The sequence below is a fragment of the Fundulus heteroclitus genome, chromosome 19, assembly GCF_011125445.2.
Source record: "Fundulus heteroclitus isolate FHET01 chromosome 19, MU-UCD_Fhet_4.1, whole genome shotgun sequence".
In the NCBI taxonomy this organism is placed as follows: Eukaryota; Metazoa; Chordata; class Actinopteri; order Cyprinodontiformes; family Fundulidae; genus Fundulus; species Fundulus heteroclitus.
This window is the reverse complement of record NC_046379.1, coordinates 26,425,470-26,446,687: the sequence shown is the minus strand read 5'-3', so window position 1 is coordinate 26,446,687 and position 21,218 is coordinate 26,425,470. Positions and strand designations below refer to the sequence as shown.

General features: G+C 39.8%; 2 protein-coding genes across 2 annotated transcripts; one reads left to right on the top strand and one right to left on the bottom strand.

Moving 5' to 3' along the window:
* Positions 1-405, bottom strand: arg2 (arginase 2; the record flags this gene model as incomplete). Its single annotated transcript, NM_001309991.1, is given in 2 exon segments — positions 1-73; positions 189-405. Coding segments are annotated over 2 exon segments (187 nt in total), but the record flags the coding sequence as incomplete, so codon positions are not given.
* A 2,629-nt stretch (positions 406-3,034) lies between these two features.
* On the top strand, positions 3,035-20,266 carry rbm25a (RNA binding motif protein 25a). The gene is made up of 18 exons (XM_012872303.3): positions 3,035-3,222; positions 3,509-3,626; positions 6,760-6,809; positions 6,934-7,104; positions 8,408-8,465; positions 8,743-8,903; positions 9,007-9,198; positions 9,292-9,372; positions 13,886-14,136; positions 16,495-16,606; positions 16,727-16,816; positions 16,911-16,984; positions 17,064-17,214; positions 17,778-18,330; positions 18,438-18,745; positions 18,852-18,950; positions 19,101-19,148; positions 19,666-20,266. The coding sequence occupies exons 2-18, from the start codon at positions 3,521-3,523 to the stop codon at positions 19,756-19,758; spliced, it is 2,598 nt and encodes an 865-aa protein (XP_012727757.2). The 5' UTR covers positions 3,035-3,222; positions 3,509-3,520; the 3' UTR covers positions 19,759-20,266.
* Positions 20,267-21,218: the final 952 nt, after the last annotated feature.

Genomic DNA, 21,218 nt, shown 5'->3' with positions numbered 1-21,218 from the left:
CCAAACTGGACAGCCTCTCGATGAGACCCGCATCTCTGATCGCTTTGGGGCCGTGCTCCACTCCTCCTCGTTTCTGTCGCCAAAAGTACAAAAAGAAAAAAATCAATAAATAATGTGATGAAGAGACAAACACTCAATAAACGAGAGGCTAAAAAAAAAAGTGAGGCTGCCAGTGAGGAGGCTTTTACCTGTCCCTTTGAAAACGGGGCTCCCAGTACAGCCACGGACTGGGCTCTGCTTTGCTGGGTGGTGTGTCTGAGGTGAGCTCGGAGAAGACGGGAAAGCGGTCCTCTCAGTGCCATTTTCTTCTGCCTTTTTCTCTCCCACCCCTAAAACAAAATCCTCCGAGTCTCCGATCACAGAGCAAAGAGTTCTGATGAAAGCCGGCTGAGACGTTGCGCTTCAGGATGCTGCTGGCGCAGGAGAGGGGAGGGGACCGAGTCTTATTGGGCCGGTGTGCGCTTAATATTCATGAGCTGGCGGGCGGAGGTGGGCGGGGACGGAGCGATCGCGCCCTAATTTAGTTACACAAACAACGGCGAGTTCCGACACCCAACCTATTTCTGTGTTTATAGCAACCCAGGTGTTGCGACTCGTGTTTATCTCCGGCGCTCGTTGGGTTTTATTTATCTTCCCTGACGTCACGTTGAATGACACGCCTTCGGGTTGGCCAATGGCAGCCGTCAGAAGAGGTGGGATCGTTTTGTGGGCGTGTCTTTCTTTTAGAGTAATGTAGGCCGAGAGCTACTCTTTTTTTTTTTTTAACATGAGCCGTGAAACGTTGTATTGCCCTGTCATCGAAGTGGAATTTTCCAGACTGCTGGGCCTGCTGGCAGTACAGTAACCCATCCAACCGGGGCCAGACCTGTGTGTACACATGCCCGAAAATCCCGGTGCCAGAGGTGTCATGAAAACACGGAAGCACATGACTTTATATGTGTGTGTTTTTTTTTCCCTGTAGGTTTTATATTTGTATGTGTGAAAATACTCACTTACACACTGTGAAAGGAAAAAAATAAAATAAAACAAAACCAGGCACGATTTTATGTTAAATGAACGTGATCAAAAAAGTTAAAATAAGCAGATTTTATTTTTCATGACCTACAGCTCTTAATCCACCAAGTCACATAAATTCTGGATGAGTCAGACTTGGCAGGCCATCCGCCAACTTCATTAGCTGTCTGTAAAATGTGATGATGAAAACTTTTACGTACAGTAGAAGCCGGGATGTTTTGTACAAATAAAACCACGCTGGGACAGAATGGGTTGACTTTGAATTTTCCAAAATTAGCTTTTTTTTTTCTTTTCATTTTGATGATCCTTTAAATTAAATGTCTTACCCTTGTATTTTGACTTTGTTGTTAGTATTCTCCAAATACCAAAAAAAAAAAAAAAAAAAAAAAAAAAACTGTACAGAACATACATAAGAGAGCACATAAAATGTATAAATAAATAAATTCATAAATTTTTTTTCCAACTAAGGTTAAGTCGGTACATATTTAAATTTTATTTATAGCACTCTTCACTGATAAAAAATAATCCCAAAGTTTGACAGATAAAACATAATAAAACACAGAGGTACACAGATAAATGCAATAAAAGACTTTATAAACCTTTAATAAAAGTTTATAGATCAAATGGCTTGCTTCAAGTTGTTTTTTCCTACAAATGTAGAGTTAAGAGTCCATTTAGTCAAAAAGGCCTATTTAGAGTTGAAATGGGCATTTTTTCTAACATGTATGTGGGGGCTATCAAATATTCAGAACCATATAATGCACTTTGAACATAGGTGGCTTCACAATGTAATCTATGCAAAAACAGTTATGTCCAAGAAAAGGGATAAATTATTATATCTTTCTTTCTTTCTTTCTTTCTTTCTTTCTTTCTTTCTTTCTTTCTTTCTTTCTTTCTCTTTTTTTATACATATCTTACATCATAGAACTGTAAAACCTCCAGGGGTTTTGCAAGACATAAAGCTACCCTGGGACACAAGATCATGACAAATAAACCATTTGTGTCAAACAGCATTGTGCATCATTCCTTTAAAATTTCAGGCGAAGAATGTGGACCCCCACATCTTTTCAGGTAGAGCTTTCGTCAGTATGTTGTTAGAAGTGCATTTGGTTGGAAGAAACTTGATGGTGAAGGTTACAGGGGTACAGAACATACAACCTGCGTCACATGTGGCAATAAAATCAGTAGAATAAGTCTGGCGACGTCTATAATGAGCATAATATTTTGCAGAAATGGAAAGGTCTTCTGTTGTCCTTTGCTGTCCTCCCTGCTTCACACACCCAGGCCCACCTGAACTTGACCTTGGATGACCCGCCATTGAACGCTGTTCTGTGGCAATTTGTAGCAGAATGACATAAGCAGAACCGAGAAGCAACGAAGTACAACATCAAGTATATTCGTTCGCTATTTCAACATGTATGTTATCGAGCAAGAAACAGGCCGCTGCGAGAAAACCCATCAGACTGGCGCCACCATGTGTCTAAAAATAGGTACTGCTCTCCTACTCCAGCCGAGGTGTTTTTTGCTCAGGGGGCGTTGTGTCAGGGTAAACTTCAAACGTATTCGCAAAAGCGTATTTATAGTCTGGGGCTTGGCCGACCCATTTGATCCCTACTACAGTGATTGTTCTGTCTACACTTCATGGGCCCAATACTTCCAATCCGCGTTCAGAACCTTTTGGGTAACCGATCTTCAACACCAGAGAAGGGGTCCATTTGTTTTTTATTCAGGCAGTCAGGGATCATGCCATATATCCCGGGTGGCTGGGGGACAAAACGTACATGTCAGGGCAGAGCTCGTCACTACGTCACATTTCGTCTTGAAACAAACCTGTGCATATACTTGCAGATTTAAATTTGTCGTGCTTTAACTAAAGTGATTGTATCATTTTATGTATGTATTTGCTCCAATTTCATGTATGCGGAGCAAAAAGTAACCTTTTCATGTGTTCCTCGCGGGCGTGAAGGCAGCCTGACAGTCAGCGCTGAGGGCATAACCCCCTCCCCGCCCTCCCCGACGTGCTTTCCCATGATTCCTTTCCCAGTTTTTCCCTCAACCATAGGGGTTTCCTTTAGCCCACCGGTGCCTGTTACAACATTCGTCTTTAACCGTGTGTCCCTCTGTCTGGAGTTGTTTCGGGGGAGCTTTTTGTATGCGGTGAGACCATAAAGCTGGAGGCCGTTTTCTTTTCTTTGCATTAAATCGTGGGTGAGTAAATCAGTTCACGAGCGCCGCAGCCGCTAAACCTAAACTAGCAGCGGGCTACCGAGTTAGCTGCTGCTAGCTAACTTAGCTAGCAGACGTAGCGGAGCATTGTGGACGAGCGCCGTCGCTGCCTGTTTAGTATGTTGTTGCTGTAGCCTTCGGTTGTCTTCTTTGTATTGGATTAGCATTGCTGTGAATCTAGTAACTTGTTCGACCTGTACGGGAAACGGAAAGCAGTGTCCTCTTTGTCACTAATAAATCATGTTTTGTTTTTAACCCCCTCCTGCAGGTTTTTATCAGGATGTCCTACTCTCCTCCGATCAACCGCCCACCGATTGGCATCCCTCAGCTACCCCCTGGGATCCCCCCTCCTCAGTATGCAGGCTTTGCTCCTCCGGTTCCTCCAGGTACTAAAATGACAGCTCGGTCATTTACACGAACATCACAGCGGCATTGGGAACGAACAGTAACACTGTAGCAGGGATTAAGAGCAGGTGAACCGGTTAATCATTAGTTCAGGAAGAGCTCTTTAACGTGTCTGCTCCTTCCCACCTTCCATCCACGATGTTTTGATACATCCCACTGGGAATTTATGTCATACATGTCTGACACAAAAGGGGTGCTGTATAATTGTGACCAGGGGTGGGGAAAAGTTAGGATAATTCCAAGGGCCCAAAAAGAGAATTATATTCATATATATGAGCTTTTGGGATGATTTAGATTTATTTATTTTTTTGCCAAAATTCATGGCGGCACACCTGATTGTGACGTGCATGGAAAAGGATGCACAGATACAATTTTAAGCCGTCACCCGCCTCAGCCTCAAGTCTTTTCCAGCTCTCACAGAATATATTCTGCGATGGCCCTATATGTACCCCCTTCCATGTTTTCCTGTCTGTGTTCTGTGCGTGGTCACAGTTAATTTTATTAAAAGTAGTCTTTCTAAATAGCGACAGATCGCACCCTGAGCTATTTCTGTCTCTAGGCTCCGACATAATATGAGTCTGTGGACAGGTACATGCAGAACTCAGTTTTATGAGCGTGTAAGCGACATGCAAGCTCCAGCAGCGTCAGCCTCTCTGCAGCATTGACCGACAGGTGTACGGTGGGCGTCTGCTGTGGGAAATGTAGGAAATGGCCAATAAGTTCGCCCAACTATGGAGTTTAAAATGTTGGCGGGAAGTCTGCGTGGTACAACCAAGTGTGCAGCTGCCTTTAATGTTTCTCCTAAGCTAAGTCGTTGCTCCTTCATTTCTAGCTCAGACTCACCTGCATTCACACGCAGGTAAACTCACGCTGACTCCCGCCAGGTGAGAGAGCGCTCAGTCTCCACATATTTTTACCTGCCTTGGTAAATATTTCTGGGTTTTGTAAGCGGACCCCTTTTCTGAGGACGGCTGCACTAGAAACTCCCACAGAGTCAGGAACGTCTGCTGGTGGTAAAGACGTCGGTGGAGTCTGTTCTGATGGGGGAACATGGGGGGGGGGGGGTGATTAAAGAGAAACCCCATCAGAAATGACAGAAAAGTGTCCCAGACAGAATTAGCATCGTTTGTGTCATTAGCCTGGGATCCAATGAGATAAATGCGTCCTTTGTCTGTTTTTTTGTTACAACTGAAAAAGGACGCATTTGTTTATTTCAGGTGGTTCCCAGATTGCATCAATATACCGAGAACGTTTGCCTGATATAAATATGAGGATCATTACGTCTGTTTAAACTGGATGATTATAAACATTAACGCTCAAAGCAGCACGTTCTCAACAAGTAAACGGCTCTACAGTCATTTTCAGATGTCCTACAAAAATATAGTTTGCTTTGATTGTTGAAAATCACCTTAAGTCTGTTGGAAACAGAAATCCACCTTCCTGAGTCCATCACTGAAATAAGATGGATGCTTTATTCTTGGAAAACACATTTTTGTTGCTAGATAAACCTCATGAATGGATCAGAAACAGAACCCAAATGTAACAAAATAAAAATGTAATCAAGTTACGCTCAAAGATATTCTAAACTCGACAGATCTGAATTTTGAAGAGATTTTCATTCAATCAAGTAGTAGGAAGTAAGAAAGGCTGGCAGCCTTCAAAATATAACCATGTATAAATCTCCACAATGGAGACAGATCGATAAATAAGAGAGACAGAAGATGGCTGCTTGTATAAAGCTGTATTCTGTGAAATTAAAGGAAAACTAAGTGGAAGAAAGAAGGAAGAAAGGGGAAACATTGTATACCTTCGGCATAATTGTCATTGAGGTTTTTCAAAGCAATACTAACATCATTACATAGGAAGTAGTAGCCAGACTTTATTCAGACGATGCACTCAATAATAAGGACTGATGGATCGGGGTGCGGTATTCCAACCCATTTATTTAATGATACAACACCATAAACACACCGTATGAACTGAAAATAAAATAAAACATTATATCATACACATACACCCCACACATTTAGCTAGCCACACCATAAAGGGATGTACTTACTAGCGTTAGCTTGGTCAAAAAACTTGCTTTACATATAATGAATAAACTTTATCAGTACAAATAAAAAGCATTTTACAACCTGCCTGTCCGCCTTCCAACTAGGTGCTACATAAAATGATGGATAGAAACCGGCACTCTCCTTCCTCAACAGAAAACCTGCCATGAATGTGCAAACGTCAAGCGTTCTTTTTTTTTTTTTTTTTTTTCATGAACCAGAAAGGAAAAGGCACTGGAGGCCCCAGCGAAATATTTACATTATTAACTAGGCAGCCGTTTAAGGAAAAAAGTCTTTTGATTAAATAAATATACTATTAATATATAATATACTTTTCTTGCTTCTGTTTGTGCAAATGGACTGATTTCATTTATGTTACACAACATATAATCATATTTTATTTCTAAAGAACTTTACAACAACCACAGATTGATCAAATTGCTGTACAGAATTAAAAAGAAATAAAACTGGTAACAAAAAAAGTCGTCTGTACATATAACTATATTTCAATTCACATTTTAAGAGTAGTCATAACTGGGGTGTAATTCCAGGGGAAGGGACAATGAGCAAATGTCTGCTCATTGATTGAGAACTATGATTCAAGTTAAATTGAAAATCATTTTTTGTGGGAACTCAAAATAGCACATTACATGCCTAAAGGTCAGCTTAGCTCCACTCTCAATAAGTCAGAAATGTAATTTAAGATGTGTCCAGAATGTACTGGATACCTCACATAAAAGATTCTAAAATTGTAATGTTTTCAATAAACAATCTGAAATATTTTCATTTTAAATGCATAGAGACATGAAAGTAGATTGGAACGGGTCTGTAAATAATCCCATCTAGAGTTACTGCAAATAAACCTTGCTTGTAATGAAAATATAGGGAGACTATTTCTTATATCACAAAGGTTTATACTATAAACAAAGGGCAAAACATGAATCAAAGTAGTTTGCTGTAAACTTGGTTGGTTCGTGGCTGTGATGAACATCTAGACTTTACAACGTATTGTTTGTTATGATCAGCATAGGGATAACTGCATTTTCATCCTCGTTTTCAGGGACTCCCATGATTCCAGTTCACATGGGTGTAATGACCCCTGGACCCACAGTGAGTCACAACCAGATGACCCCATTGAGCATATATGTTTCTGTCTTAACAATATTGTTTTATGTTTTCATTTCTTTAAAGAAGATTAAAAAAAATAGACCTAAAATGTGCACTGGTTGTCCAGGTTCTGGTTCCGACCGCAGTTACTGTTTCACAAAAGCCGGTGACAACGAAGAGGGACCCTGTCCTCATCAGAGCCAAGGACGCAGACGAGAGCGTGGGCCCCACCACCACGGTGTTTGTGGGGAACATCTCTGAAAAAGCGTCGGACATGTTGGTCAGGCAGCTTCTAGCCGTGAGTTTTTCATTCCCAATCTATTGGAATAAAACTGCCATTTATTTATTATTATTTCTTCCAAACACATACTTTTGGTGCCTCTTAATTTATTTGCTTCACATGTAAAAATGTAAAAAATGACACTCCATGTGTAATAAATTTATATAATATTTAGTTTTAGTTTCTAAAATGAGGGACAAAATCCGTTTTTGAGCTTTGCTTTTAATAAGGAAAAAAAACTTGCTGCTGCTTAGAGGTGGTTACGGGTGATCGGCATTCCCTTAGGCTTCAACTTAAACTGCAGACCTCCACGTACATATCTTGCAAGGGCTGAATTATTTAAAGTGTTCTTTTTGGGTCTTGGAGTGATAATACAACATGCTGACGAAGCTTCTCAGTCATTCAGGGCATGGGAAAGCCAGAAAAAATGTTTTAAAATGAACCCAAAAGGTGTGACTCTAACTAAGTCACACCTTCTCACATGTGACCAAACATCTCAAAGTGAGCCAGCCTAACAATGCCCTCCCTATTTTTAGGGGTTTATACCACACATGAGCTCTATCTAGGTGTCCCATTTTAGACTTTGTTTAGGGTCTTTCTGGCAAACTTCAGTCTGGCCTTTTTATTATTTTTTTTTATTAGAGAACAAGTTGTACAGAGATGCACTTTGATGTGAACCACATCAAGAACCTGCTGTAGGTCTCATGCTGACCCAGACCTCTGGATGTTTGCAGTTCTTGTGAAGCTCTTTTAATTATAGACTGTTTTCTGTATGGTGGAATGGCTGATTTCAAGTAGTTTTAAGATGTCATTAAATCCCTTACCAGATTTCTAAGCTGCTACAGCCTTCTCTTTGAAGGCCTCGGACAATTCTCACCTGAGCAGTCAGGACCCTACGGTTGATGTCCGAGGTTTAAACAGGATGTGCTCCTGATGTCATACACGTTTTGTAATTTTAGCCCTTTTTAAAGGAAATGCATGGGGGTTGTCCAATTTCACCAGAAATTGCATTTTTTTATTTATGCTTTGAAAAAATGTTTACTATATATATTATTTATATTGCTTAATTTTTATATTTGATCCTGGGATGAGAATAAGCTGCCAAAGATAAAATTGTGCACCAAATTCTTGCTGTTCCCAGCATGAAAAAGAACATTTTAAATACATCATAAAAGTCCAAAACAATAAGACAGTTATGACATGTTCATGATGACTGCGTGTAAATGTCTGATTGGGGCTGTTTATCTGATCAAAGGCTTATCGTTAAATAAGTTTTCATCAAAGAATTAAAGCATGTTGTTTTTGTTCTTGTTCATAATAGAAATGTGGAATTGTTCTGAGCTGGAAAAGAGTCCAAGGTGCCTCTGGGAAACTTCAAGGTAATATAAAAATACACTTCTGTTTCTACTCTGCTCTTCAGTTTTGTTATGCTGCCTAGGTTTGAGACCCATTACTATTAAGATGTTTATTTTATTTTGTTATTGTCATGATAGTTTTTTTTTTAAATGAAGAAAATGTTAATTTAGTCTTCTAAAAAACAATAAGACTTGTTTTTATTCCAAATTTGATGTTTTTTTCCCTTCTTTTTTTTTTCCATTATTTTTTTTATAAATATTTTGGACATAACTGATCCTTTCTGCCCCTGACACCTGGAAGCGTTTGGATTCTGTGAATATAAGGAGCCTGAATCCACGCTCCGAGCTCTGCGACTTCTGCACGAGCTGCTCTTAGGGGACAAGAAGCTGTTGGTCAAGGTCGACGCTAAGACCAAGGCCCAGCTGGATGAGTGGAAGGCCAAGAAGAGGAGTGCCAATGGGGTACCGTGTTCCCCTTTTCATTAGAAGACGTCGAATGGACAATTTGATCTTTTTTAGAAAGTATTTTAAAGTTTCAAAACATTTTCCATGTTCTGGCATTCAGGGAACCACAGACGGGTCAAAAAACGAAGAGGAAGACGAGGAGGTTCTTGACGAAGAGACTCTGCGTCGGGACCAGGTTGTGAAAGGGGCGATAGACGTCCTCATCCGAGAGTACTCCAGCGAGCTCAACGCCCCCTCACAAGACTCTGACGGTCAGCCTCGCAACAAAAAGCGCAGAGAGAAGAAAGAGGAGGTAGTTGAAGTGTCATATAGTGTCATATACAATTTTTATTGTAAACTTCCCATGCTTGTTCTGTTTACGAATCCATCTTTACCTGTTTCTAAGGATATCAATGCAATGGAGTTGGAGGATGACAAGAGAGACCTTATATCCAGAGAGATCAGCAAATTCAGAGACACACACAAGGTAACGCACCAGTCTGCTGTTGTTACTACGTAAATGAGAAGAAAACCCACATTCTGATTTAAAAATCCCTCTACAGGAAGTGGATCTACACTTCATAGCAGTCTTTTGTTACTGTCAACCAAATTCGACTTAATAGTCACCCTTTTTAAAAGGACAAGTCAAGAATTTAAGAAATTCCAGCTATTAAAAAAAAACAACTACTTACATGTTTGTAGGGCTCCAATACTGCTGTTTAAAAAAAAATGAGTGCTTCATGGTTCCAGTGATATCAAACCTGTCCAAAGTTAATCATTCTTCGCTATGTTGATTTGAGCCTAAAGGCTTTCATTTGATGTAAGCTAGATTCATCTCACAGAGTGCATGGACGCAATGTTAAATTCCAAATAAAGCTAATCTATTGATTAAACCCCACCAATATGGTAGAGTTCATTTGGTGACTAGAGCAAGATGAATCTCACAGTCTCAGCTTTGGAAAAGGTTGCACGGATAGGATGTAGGTAAGCTCTTTAATTTCTTCTTGAATCTTACCGGGCGCTCCCTTCTGGTGGGTTTGCAGAGGGGCAACTGGCTCTCGCTTTCTTTCTTCCTGTAGTCTATAACTTGTTACAATATCGGGACGAATCGCTCCATTTTCAGATGCGTGTTGCTCTGCCATGATCAAAAAGCACTGGGCAGCTCAGTAAACCTCTGCATGTCCTGAGATAGGTAATTCTGTGTTTGATTACGCACAGAGTCTAACCACTGCAGCGATTTAAACTGCAGCTGATAGCCTTACTAAAGCAGGGAGCGCCTCTCCACAGCACTCTGTGGTCTGAAGACATACAAGGTATGTTGCTTTTCCTCTTCTCTCTTTTAACACGTTTTTATTGCTTCATTCCTCTTGAGATATTAATGAATCCCAGCTAAGAAAAAAAAAGAAAGCTGAAGGTATATAAACAAATCTATATTTAAAAGAAAATAATTCAATCAGAAGTGTATATGATGCATCATAAAAATCAGCTGATAACTAGAATCAATCATTATGTCCCAGTTTCCAGTCGAACAAAGTGTAGAGAAGTGAATAACGTCTCCTGAAAAGTGGATTGTTTATCTGTAGTGACTTAATTATATTTTTGTAATAAAAATAATCATCATTAAATGGAATGTATTGTTACTCTCAGTCTAAAATCTATCAAATATCTCTAAAATTAATCTGAAAGGTAAATTCTCTGGTTGGGGAGCCTAATTTGCAAACTTCATACAGATTATTGAGAGGAGTATATTTCGTCAATGCGTATATTCACACGATTGCAACATTAACACGTCAACAGGAAATGTTACGGATATATTCACTTAAAGAATCAATAATAATGAACCTATTGTTTAACAATTCATATGAGTTCATTTTTATACCCAAAAAATGTCATCTCAAGGCACTCTACAAATAAAAACTCACTCCAAAGTATATACAGTTTACACACTATACATTCTACAAATTGTTTTGTTATTCTAATCAGTAAAATACGTTTGTCTAAGTGAACCCAGCTAATTGCATCGAATCACTGACTTTTCAGTATATATATATATATATATATATATATATATATATATATATATATATATATATATATATATATAAATATATGATGCATTTTTATTCAGATCAGCCCTTTATTCCGATTACTTTTGTTCATGTAGACGTAGCTATTATCAATCTGTCACATGGCAGTAAATCTCCCAAATACTAAACTGGACGCAGATGGTATTTACTTAGAAATAAAATCTTCGGTGATATGGGTTCCCTCTAATTTATACAAGTTAGAGGGAAGTCTTTAGAGTTTTTACAGAGAAATATGATTCGGCACGTCAGAGCTTCACAAAATCATCAGCCGGCCACAAAATCTCTGATTGGCACCTCTCCAGAAATTATTTTTTCCGATGCGGTGTAAGGTCATGGTGGTTTTAAAACACACGCACATACATGTTGATGTTCTAAATGGTAGGTCAAACCAGTTTCAGACATCCAAATGGATTTTTAAAAGACTGATCTGCTGAATAAATCGGATATTTAACAGTGGACACAGTGAGATGACCTTAAGCGCAGTTCAGATCAGGATAGCCGTTCTGTCCCGACGCACACAGGCGGTCTTTTCTTTGCATCAACCGACACTTTGACAATATCAAATCATAAATGTCATCAGTGTGAAGTGACATTGTGGTACTATTGGTCAAACGTTACGGTGGACTAAATGAGGAGCAGGACAGGTAGCCGTGATGATGGAAAACTGTCAAGACGAGTCTTAAGTTGGCTTGTGTAAGTGAACTCCTGGTATTCTGTAAAAAGAAATCCTAAATCGAGGCTTAGCTGGAGCAAATAGATTGCCTAATATTGGATCTCTCAACAACAAATTAAAATAGAAATCTAAAACACACGTGCTTATAGATTTACAATAACATTTAGCAACCACCCTTTTTTTTTCCTTTCTCATTTTAACCTTTGCATTTGGTTACCTGTCAGATCCACGTTTCAAACAGTTCTTTGAGCCCTAAAGAAATGAGAAGTTGAACTTTTATAAATTCAGCTCACACGTTTGAACTGTGGGTCTGCCTGATTTATTTTATTAAACTGGGTTGGAGAGACGTGAGAGGCTTAGGAAGACAACCATCAGGTAAGACGGCTTCTCTACTTTTCTTGTGGCAAAGATGAACTGTTTCATAAATGTTTCGACAATGAATGTAAAGGAGGAGTCGATTTTGAAATGTCTATCAAAGTTGTTGTGAAGTGAAGTGTTTGACGGCTGTTCTGACCTGCTTTTCCTCCCATATGTAGCTAATAGGGTGTGTAGGGGCAGAGAAGTGCTGAATCCGTAGTTCATCACCTGTAAGTTGCACAACTGTAGCTTCAGAACAAAATGCCATCATGTTTGTTACCAATAGACAGTTTAAATCTCTCCTCATTAAGAGGTTACATAAAAAGACTTTTGTCAATATTAAGCGCAAATGTAAGTATGATTATATAAATGAGGGAAAACTACTTCTGTATTACAGTTTAGTCCTAAAATATGGTTCTCCTACACTGCTGCTAGGCAGACCCTTCTCTGTATCTCACATAATCACGAGAAAAAACACACCGGAACTGATTATGTCATTGGTTTAACTGGGCCATTTGCCGCGCAAAGCCGTGACGTGTGCTAATCCACTCGGTGCCCTTAGGTAACGTCAGAGTTGACTTGGCAGATTCTCCGACTCTAAAAGCTTTTTGGGCAAAAAGCCCATTCAAGATAAAAACTCTTTAGTCCAAGACACAAAGCAGACGGTCCTTTAGCGTCAGTTTTTATTCCTCTATCTACGTGGGGGAGTTATTGCAACTTTTTTGTGTCGCTACGCTGATAAAATCAATGTCAAACACATTTTTTTTTTTTTCAACAAGCAGTTCATCCATTTGCATGACTGCTTATTGATTTGGAAAAAAAAAAAAATGTCCGGATGGAATTTGACCACTATGTTTTTAGCTCACAGCTGAGTGCTTATTGAAATGGTCTCTTATTACATCAGAGCATAATCAGCAGATATCCTCCGCTTACTGCCCTGGTACGTACACTGCCTTGCAAAAGGATTCACAGCGCTTGAGCTTTTTCTGATTCCACTGACTTGTGCTTTATTGGGATTTTATGTAATAGAACAACTTCAAAGCAGAGCATAATTATGACGAGGAGGAGAAACTGTATAAGGTTATTAAAACGGGACATTCGTACTCAGCCCTTTTCACCGCTCAGCTTTGCACATCTGGAGGCCGATGTTTTTTGGAGAGAACAGCAACAGGATTTCGTTTAGGGGTGTCATAGTAAGGGGAGGAAATCTAAAAATTCAAGCTATACTTCTCTGATTCGTAAAAAATAAATTAAAAATTAAACCGTGTCCTTCCACTTCACAATGAATTTGTTAACAATTCTAATAAATTAAAAAATGAGTTTAATCTCCTGCTTTTAATCTGACAATGTGAAAGAATTCAAGAGGGATGGATACTTTTGTAAGTTTGTGTAAATAAAGTAAAATAGTTAATATAGCAGAAGGCCCTAAGAGGAAGCTTGGAGGAAACAAAAGTTTTAGGCACTTTTCATAACTGAAATGAGTTAAGTTATTCCAGTCGCCACTTTAACTTCCTCTCCTCCTGCAACACCTTCTACATATTTCCCCATCACTGTTGGTCTAACAGAGCTCAGCTAATAGTTGTACGTAAGTGTGACCTGAACTGAGATGTAAAAACATCAAACCTGCCGGAGCGGTGGACCACTCCTCCTGGTGGGAACCACAAGGCTAGGAAGACTTCCTGACTTGGAGCAGCCGTCCTGTCCCAAGGCTATGAGTCCTGGTAGTATGTAATCATGCCCCAAACAGGCAGTCCCAGTTGCTTCCTTCACCATTATGTGCTGATTGTGTGTTTTTGTGTCAGTGTGAGTGATGGCCTTTCTGGTTTTTAACATTTAGTGACGAATGTCCCCTTTTTTTCCCTCCCCCTGTTGGACTCGTGCAGAAACTGGAAGAGGAAAAAGGAAAGAAAGACAAGGAGCGACTGGAGCTGGAGAGGGAAAGGAGGGAGAGGGACAAGGAGCGAGAGCGCGAGAGGGAGCGGCGCGACCGCGAGAAAGAAAAGGAGAGGGAGAGGGAGCGAGAACGGGACAAGGAGCGGGAGCGCGAAAGAGAGAGGGATCGAGAACGCGAGAGGACGAAGGAGCGGGAGCGGGAGAGGAGTCGAGACATCAGTGAAGCTCGCAGTAGGTCCAGGTCAGTGAGCAGCAATGAGAAACTCGATGCTTCACCTGTGTTGGACATTTAGGTGTGGCAAAATAAACCAGAATGCATCAAAGTTAACCCACACAACATCTTGTGGTTTCTATGTTGTGAACGGCGGCATTTTCTTTTACAGCATGTGCCGCAGTGGTCAGAATGATCTTCGACTGTGACATTACCAGACACCAATGTCTCCTAAAATGATAAATTCTACTTTTCTGCCAAAATATCCTAACATTTCTGTCTGCTGCCAGCTCCCAAGAAAAATCCCATCAAATGAAAAGAATCCAGTACTCTGATGTGTACGCAGTGAAAATTTAAAGACTTCTGGTGACATCTGGGGTCCGTTCTTCGTACGTCGCTAACTCATTTAGCAGGATTTCATTGTTGACGATTTGGCATGATCTCGGATCATTTGGTTCTTCGAAAGACATCCTGCACTTGTTGTCAAGGCAACATGTGCGCCAGCTTAAGCCTGATCGAGAGCAGGCTTATTTCATGTAAACAAGATTAGATCACGGCTGTATAAGCGGAGGAGATAGGGAAGTCTGCCGTAGCCATGTCCATTTTTACGACAGCAACCTGTTGCAGAGAAAATTATGCAAGAATAATTTGCAGAGTTTTTCAAATTAATTGCGTATTGCGCAATAGACAGGATCCTTTAGCGCAGCGCGACAGTGTCATTGTAGAGAGATTTTCTTGGTGGCTGTTATAAACAGACAAGCACATCATTTAACAGTGGCTTTTATAGAGGAAAAATTGGTGTTGGAGCCATAAATCTAAAATATTTAACTTATTTGTATGATGATTTGCTTTTTGTTTTAGAAGATTTGTTCGGGCCATTTTATTGTGAAGTTTAGTTTACTTTGAAAGGCTTGCTTCCTGTCGAGCCGTATATTGTATTAGAAAAAACTATGGATCGATTATCTAGACACGGAGCAATACAGTTTTACCGTGTAAACTGTGGATGACTTGGAAAAGGAAAATTTAAATTTTTTATGGATAAAGATTTTTTTTTTGTTAAAATTCCCAGTTTGCACGTGTCCTTTACTTCCCGTGCCTAAGGAATGACACTGAAATTTGGATCTCTTGACATAACAAGTACCTTTTTAAAATAAAGTATAATAAATAAAGGCTACCATTTTGTAGAATATTCTTGTATTTCCCTTTTACTTGTCCCCATGTTCTAGTGGGTCCTGTGGAGGCGCTGACATAAAAGAACAAAGTAAATATGAGATTTTTAAAATGCAAAAATTCTAAAGTGATAGAAACATCTACCATGGACAGTATTTACGCATTAATTTGTCTGCTGCTTTTTGCCAGCTCTCTCCTGGCTTTAACAGATTTTTAGGTGTTTTAATCAATGACTTAAATTCGACATAACCTTCCATTAAAAGCTCGTGTTCTGCTTGGGAGAAAAACTGTGGGCGATCTTTGTTCATGCTGAACAGCCAATAGCAGCGTTGCTGATCAATGTTTCTACTATCGATACATTTCCCCTTTTAAACAAACGCATGAACGCGCAGTTGTCTCAGATAACTCAATTCAGCCATACTAATCATAAACAACAGGTGTGTTCGAAGAACCCATTTAGCCGGATCATGATTAGCCGGATGAAATCATCTTGGATGTGTCATTTGATCTTGGATGTTTTAAGCAACGTACGAAGAACGGACCCCTGGGCTGTAAGGGACTGATCGGTCCAAAACACCCAATTGTGTCCAAGTTTCAATCTACCTGTTGAGTTTTAGGTGAATTTTGGGTCTGATGTTCCGAAAATTTAACACAGTTAGATTTTCCTACAAGAAAATAATCTCAAACAAACATCAGAGCTGAGTCTTAACAGACAAAGCCGGCTCCAGGAACTGCCTGACCATGTGCATGCACATTTTTGAGTCTAAATGATTTCGCCCGTATGCAGATGAAAGAAAATCCCCAATAATTAAAAACATTGTGAACACTATTTATTTATTTTAATTTTTTTTTTTGCTATTGTAATTCATTGAAGTTGTTTGTCTGATTGAGCCAGCCTGAGGAAGGAATGATTCAGATGCAGCATAAGAAGCTCAACATGAATGGAGCACATGTGTGTTTAACGTTTAACTGGAGCTGAAAGGGTTTTAGTGCCTTAATAATCAGTTAAGATATTTATATTGGATGTCACGGTAAGGAATAATGTGTAACAAAAAAAGACAACCAAATCAATATTTTGTTTGATTGTATATTTTGTTAATTTGAATGTTTTGAACAAACTTATTTGGGAAGAGGTTGTAATTTTATTTTCATGTCCTGAGTTGTATGGTCTTGCATGAATATTAGAAACTTATCAAATGACCCGCCGTGTCTTTGCAGGGAGAGAGCTAGAGAAGAGAAGAAACGAGACCGCGAAGAAGATGAGGAAGACGTGTACGAGCGGCGGAGACTGGAGAGGAGGCTGAGAGACAAGGAGGCTGCTTACCAAGAAGTATTAAAGCTATTTGTCTTTGTCTGTTTGTGTTGCGTATGAATGATTGCTCCCTGGTAGATCTCTTCATCATTGCTGTTTATGCGAGGCGTGGAGTAATTGTTGTTTTTCTTTGTGAAGCGGCTCAAAAACTGGGAGATCCGAGAGAGGAAGAAGGCTCGAGAATACAACAAAGAAAACGAGAGGGAAGATGAGAGGCGGCGTGAAATGGTACGCACGACGCACATCGCGCTAAAGAGAAATGTTTTGGACCGATTTATTGGTGGTTTTATGCATTTAAGCTTTACTGCGTTCTTAAAATCAGATGAAAGAAGCCAAAAGACTGAAAGAGTTCCTTGAGGATTATGACGATGACCGGGACGATCCAAAGTACTACAGGTAATTCTCTCAACTTACATTTAGGGATGTCCATGTCTCTGTTGTCATTGCTTCATCTATTTGGTTTTCTCGTCCACAGAGGCAGTGCTTTGCAAAAGCGACTCCGCGACCGTGAAAAGGAAATAGAGATGGACGAGCGCGATCGAAAGAGGGAAAAGGAGGAGCTGGAAGAGATCAGACAGAGGCTTCTTGCTGAGGGTCACCCTGACCCAGATGCTGAGCTGCAGAGGGTAAATCCTGCAAGTTTTATTAGCATAACATTGGGCATATTTTCTCCTGAATTTGGTTAAAATATTTAGGTGCAGATCGTTTTTTTATTCCAACAATTGACCAACAATCAAAGAGTTGCAACGTAAGTGTGACACACCCTATCATAGACTCCACACAAGAGTAAAAAAGATTTAAAAAAAAAAAGGGCAAAGTTGAAGTCTGATTGGCGATGGAACAAGACCAGAGTAAATCCTCCTTATTGCAGCGATTTTCACTACCTCCATGCCAGCAGGAGCTCCTGCAGCACTTCTGCTCACTCAATTGACACTGCTTTCTTGTTTAATAATTATTTCTAACCCACATAATGGGGTAGACCACAAAGCTTTCAAAGAAAGGTGGATTAGGTAGGAAACATCTGACGCTGACTTGGACTAATCCCTCAAAGATTTGACTTGTGTGTCCAAAACATGAGCTTTAAATTTCAGTTTTTGTCAGACGACTTTGTACGTGACTTGGCAGAACAGACTTGAGACTTGTTCTGGAAAACTTCCCTTTTGAGTGTCTCTGGTTTGTATTCATGTAGATGGAGGAGGAAGCAGAGCGCAGGCGACAGCCGCCTCTGAACCTTGAACCCGAAGAGGATGTAAGTCAGGAAAAAACTCACCGCGAACAGGAGCAGAGTCGTGAACGGGACCGCCATCACGAAAGAGACCGCCATCACGAAAGAGACCGCCATCACGAACGGGACCGCCACCACGAACGTGAACGAGAACGGGAACGTGAACGAGAACGTGAGCGGGAGAAGAGAGGGTCTGAGAGACCCGTTGAGCCAAAGTCCCACAGCCCCCAGCATCATTCAGATGATGATGATGATGTTGATGACGGTGATAACATTAATGAAAGGCACGATGATGACTATCATGATGGTGAAAACTCCCAAGAAGCTAAGCCTCAGCTGAAGCCCGTCATGAGACCGATCACCATTGCCCCATCAGTTTCTGCTTCTAGTGGGAATGTGACTCCAAACACCCCTGGGAATGAATCCCCCTGTGGGATAATCATTCCAGGGGAGAACACCCCCGACCTCCAGCCTTTAGAAGAAAACCGACCCAAGATCGGTCTCAGTCTCAAACTGGGTGAGTGCAGTAGCAAAGTCTAAACACAAGGTGGCCCTTACCTGATCTGACCTGACTTGCTCTTTGAGCCAGATTAAATCTATGGACCGCGTCGTTTTGTCCTGCAGGTGCGACCAACAGTCCCAGTCAGCTCAATCCTGGAAAGCGGAAGAAGCTTGCAGCAGTGGACAGTGTCTTCAACAAATTTGATGACGAGGAAGCAGATGAGCAGCCTCGCAAACGAAAACTGGTTCCTCTGGACTACGGCGATGACGATAAGAGTCTGGGACTCGACGGAGCGGAAATTTCCACAGCCAAAGGTGGCAGCGTTAACACAGAGGAGAAACGAAAGAACATAAAGAGCCTTATTGAGAAGATTCCCACCTCCAGGCCTGAACTTTTCTCTTACCCTTTGGATTGGGCTATGGTCGATTCGGTAAAGATACGTCTCAGAACCAGAATAAAATATTACGTTTTTTTTATTATTATTTACTTAAATATATTAATTAAGTTCTGTGATATTCTTGCTGCGTGTTTTATAGACTCTGATGGATCGCCGAATTAGACCGTGGATTAATAAGAAGATTATTGAATACATTGGGGAGGAGGAACCCACTCTGGTTGATTTTGTCTGCTCCAAGGTTTGTATTTACTTACTGAAAGAACTCTTAACCATTTTCAGACAAAATTATCATTTTGATTTCTTTAGAAGATATAAAAAAATTTTTTTGGTTTTTGGAATGCTTTATAACTTCAATTGATTTTTGTAATTTTTTTTTTTATATATCCAGATAATGGCACACAGCACTCCCCAGGGGATTCTTGATGATGTGGCTATGGTATGTATGCTAAAATGGTTTCTAGTGTCAATATTATACCTACCAAGTTTTGATTTGTGTATGTAGGTAGGTAGGTACACAGATTATATAATAGCTGGGCTGTTTTTTTTGTTTTTTTTCCCTTGTATCTTCGTACCTTCTTATGATTTGGTCTCAATACTGTCGGCTCCCATTGCTCAACAACTTCATGCTAACACAGAGATGCCAGTATTCTCTGTTACGGTTGTTTTTTTAACTAAGCTTTATTGAACGCTTGTAGTAACAATTACATCCACCATTACTTCTGTAAACAGTGCGCTGCTTTGTAACGTCTTTTTTTAATTATCTCTGCATGCGGGTTGCTTTGGGGTCTTTAATCGTTCAGACAGAAGTCTGATAGCGGTCCCATTTTAATTATTAGGGCAGTATGAACAGCCACACAAAAGAATCTGATTTGAGCAAAAGATCGTAATTGAGCGTCAAGACTTGCATTGTGAACGTTGCCTAAGTACATATGTCCCTGATCTCTGTGTTTTAGGTTCTTGATGAAGAAGCAGAAGTCTTCATAGTAAAAATGTGGAGGTTACTGATATATGAAACAGAAGCCAAGAAGATCGGACTGGTGAAGTAAAGGCTATCATTTCTGAGCTTTCAATCTGGCTAGCTACAGTCTTCTGGTCCACCAGACTGTAAATATGTGCCCATACACCTCTCCATTCCACCTGCAAGGAGCTGCTACCTTGTATGTATGTATGTATGTATGTCTGTGTGTGTGTTTGTGTGATAAGGTTCGAGTTTGTGAACAGAAAGAATTTGCTCAAACCCCAAGCATGGTAAAAAAACTTTTTTTTTTTTTTCATTTTGTTGCCATTGTTAGAGAAAAGGGCAGTTGCATTTCACTGTCTACTCTTCAGGTTGTTGAGCATTGTACATACTGCTTTGATTTGCTGGTGTTCTGTGAAAGCTCTGCCCCTACACATGACCTAATAAACAGGATTTTTAAAAAACAAAAGTTTAAAAGTGTGGTGTTGGAGTCTGTTTTTGGTTTTACGTATTTTGTACCTGAAAAGCAAACACATTTTGTGAAGGAATATCTGCTTGTGTTTTGGTTTCTCCACTTTAATAAGGTCATTTGCCTGCATCTTCAGCCTTGTATTGGATAAGCTTGATAGGTTGTCAGAGCTGCTTGGGAAGAAATCTGACCTTTCTATGAACTTAATAAATCTTTCTCTTTAGATTAAAACTTAACTGGTTAAATTGTTTCATTTAGAAACATGTTTTAGCAAAGCAGTAAGGCACATTTAATGTTTCATGGTCAAGTAACTTGTTTCTCAGAAAGTATAACACTTAATTTGTTGATTTCATAAAAAATAAACTAAGATGCCTCAATCACTGAATAGTTTCAGTCAGATGCCTATTTGCAGTCTAAAGGCATTCATTCCATTAATTTGGACTTTTAATGTCCAAATTAATAGAATGCCTTTCTAAGTCTTTGAACTGTGTTTTTTTTCTTTTTTCTTTTCTGGGTTTGAATTTACAATAGAGCTTCTCAGAATTACAAATCAAGCAGAAAGACATATTTAACAAATGTTCCCATTTTTGTAATTTATAAAAAAGATTCTAGCATAATTATGGCAGTATATTTGACTTATCATCTTAGTAGGAATTATACAATTCAGTAATGGGTTGTTTTTCCTGGTACGGACCTGTTTTATAAGCATCCTCAAACAAATTTCCAGTGGTATCAGATCCAGGTGTTTCTATAAGCTTAATGTTGACCCTCTTTATAAATCTTGAAATGTTTTTTGACGTGCATTTAGGGTCATTGTCTTGTTAGAATAACAGATTGTGTCCAAGTTTTGACCATTTGACCCAAACTCAACTCAGATGAAATCGATAAGGATGTACAGGAACAACACAGAAACCACCAAGGCTCCAGCGAATCATGAACTGGAAGATGCTGGAACACTGTTTCTATTTAGTCACAATAAAAAGAATGTTTGGAGGAAATAAGAAAATAAGTGTTGGAACACTGTACCAAGTATGAAGCCTGGTGGTGATGTCATGTAGAGGGCCTGCTTTACTACCAGT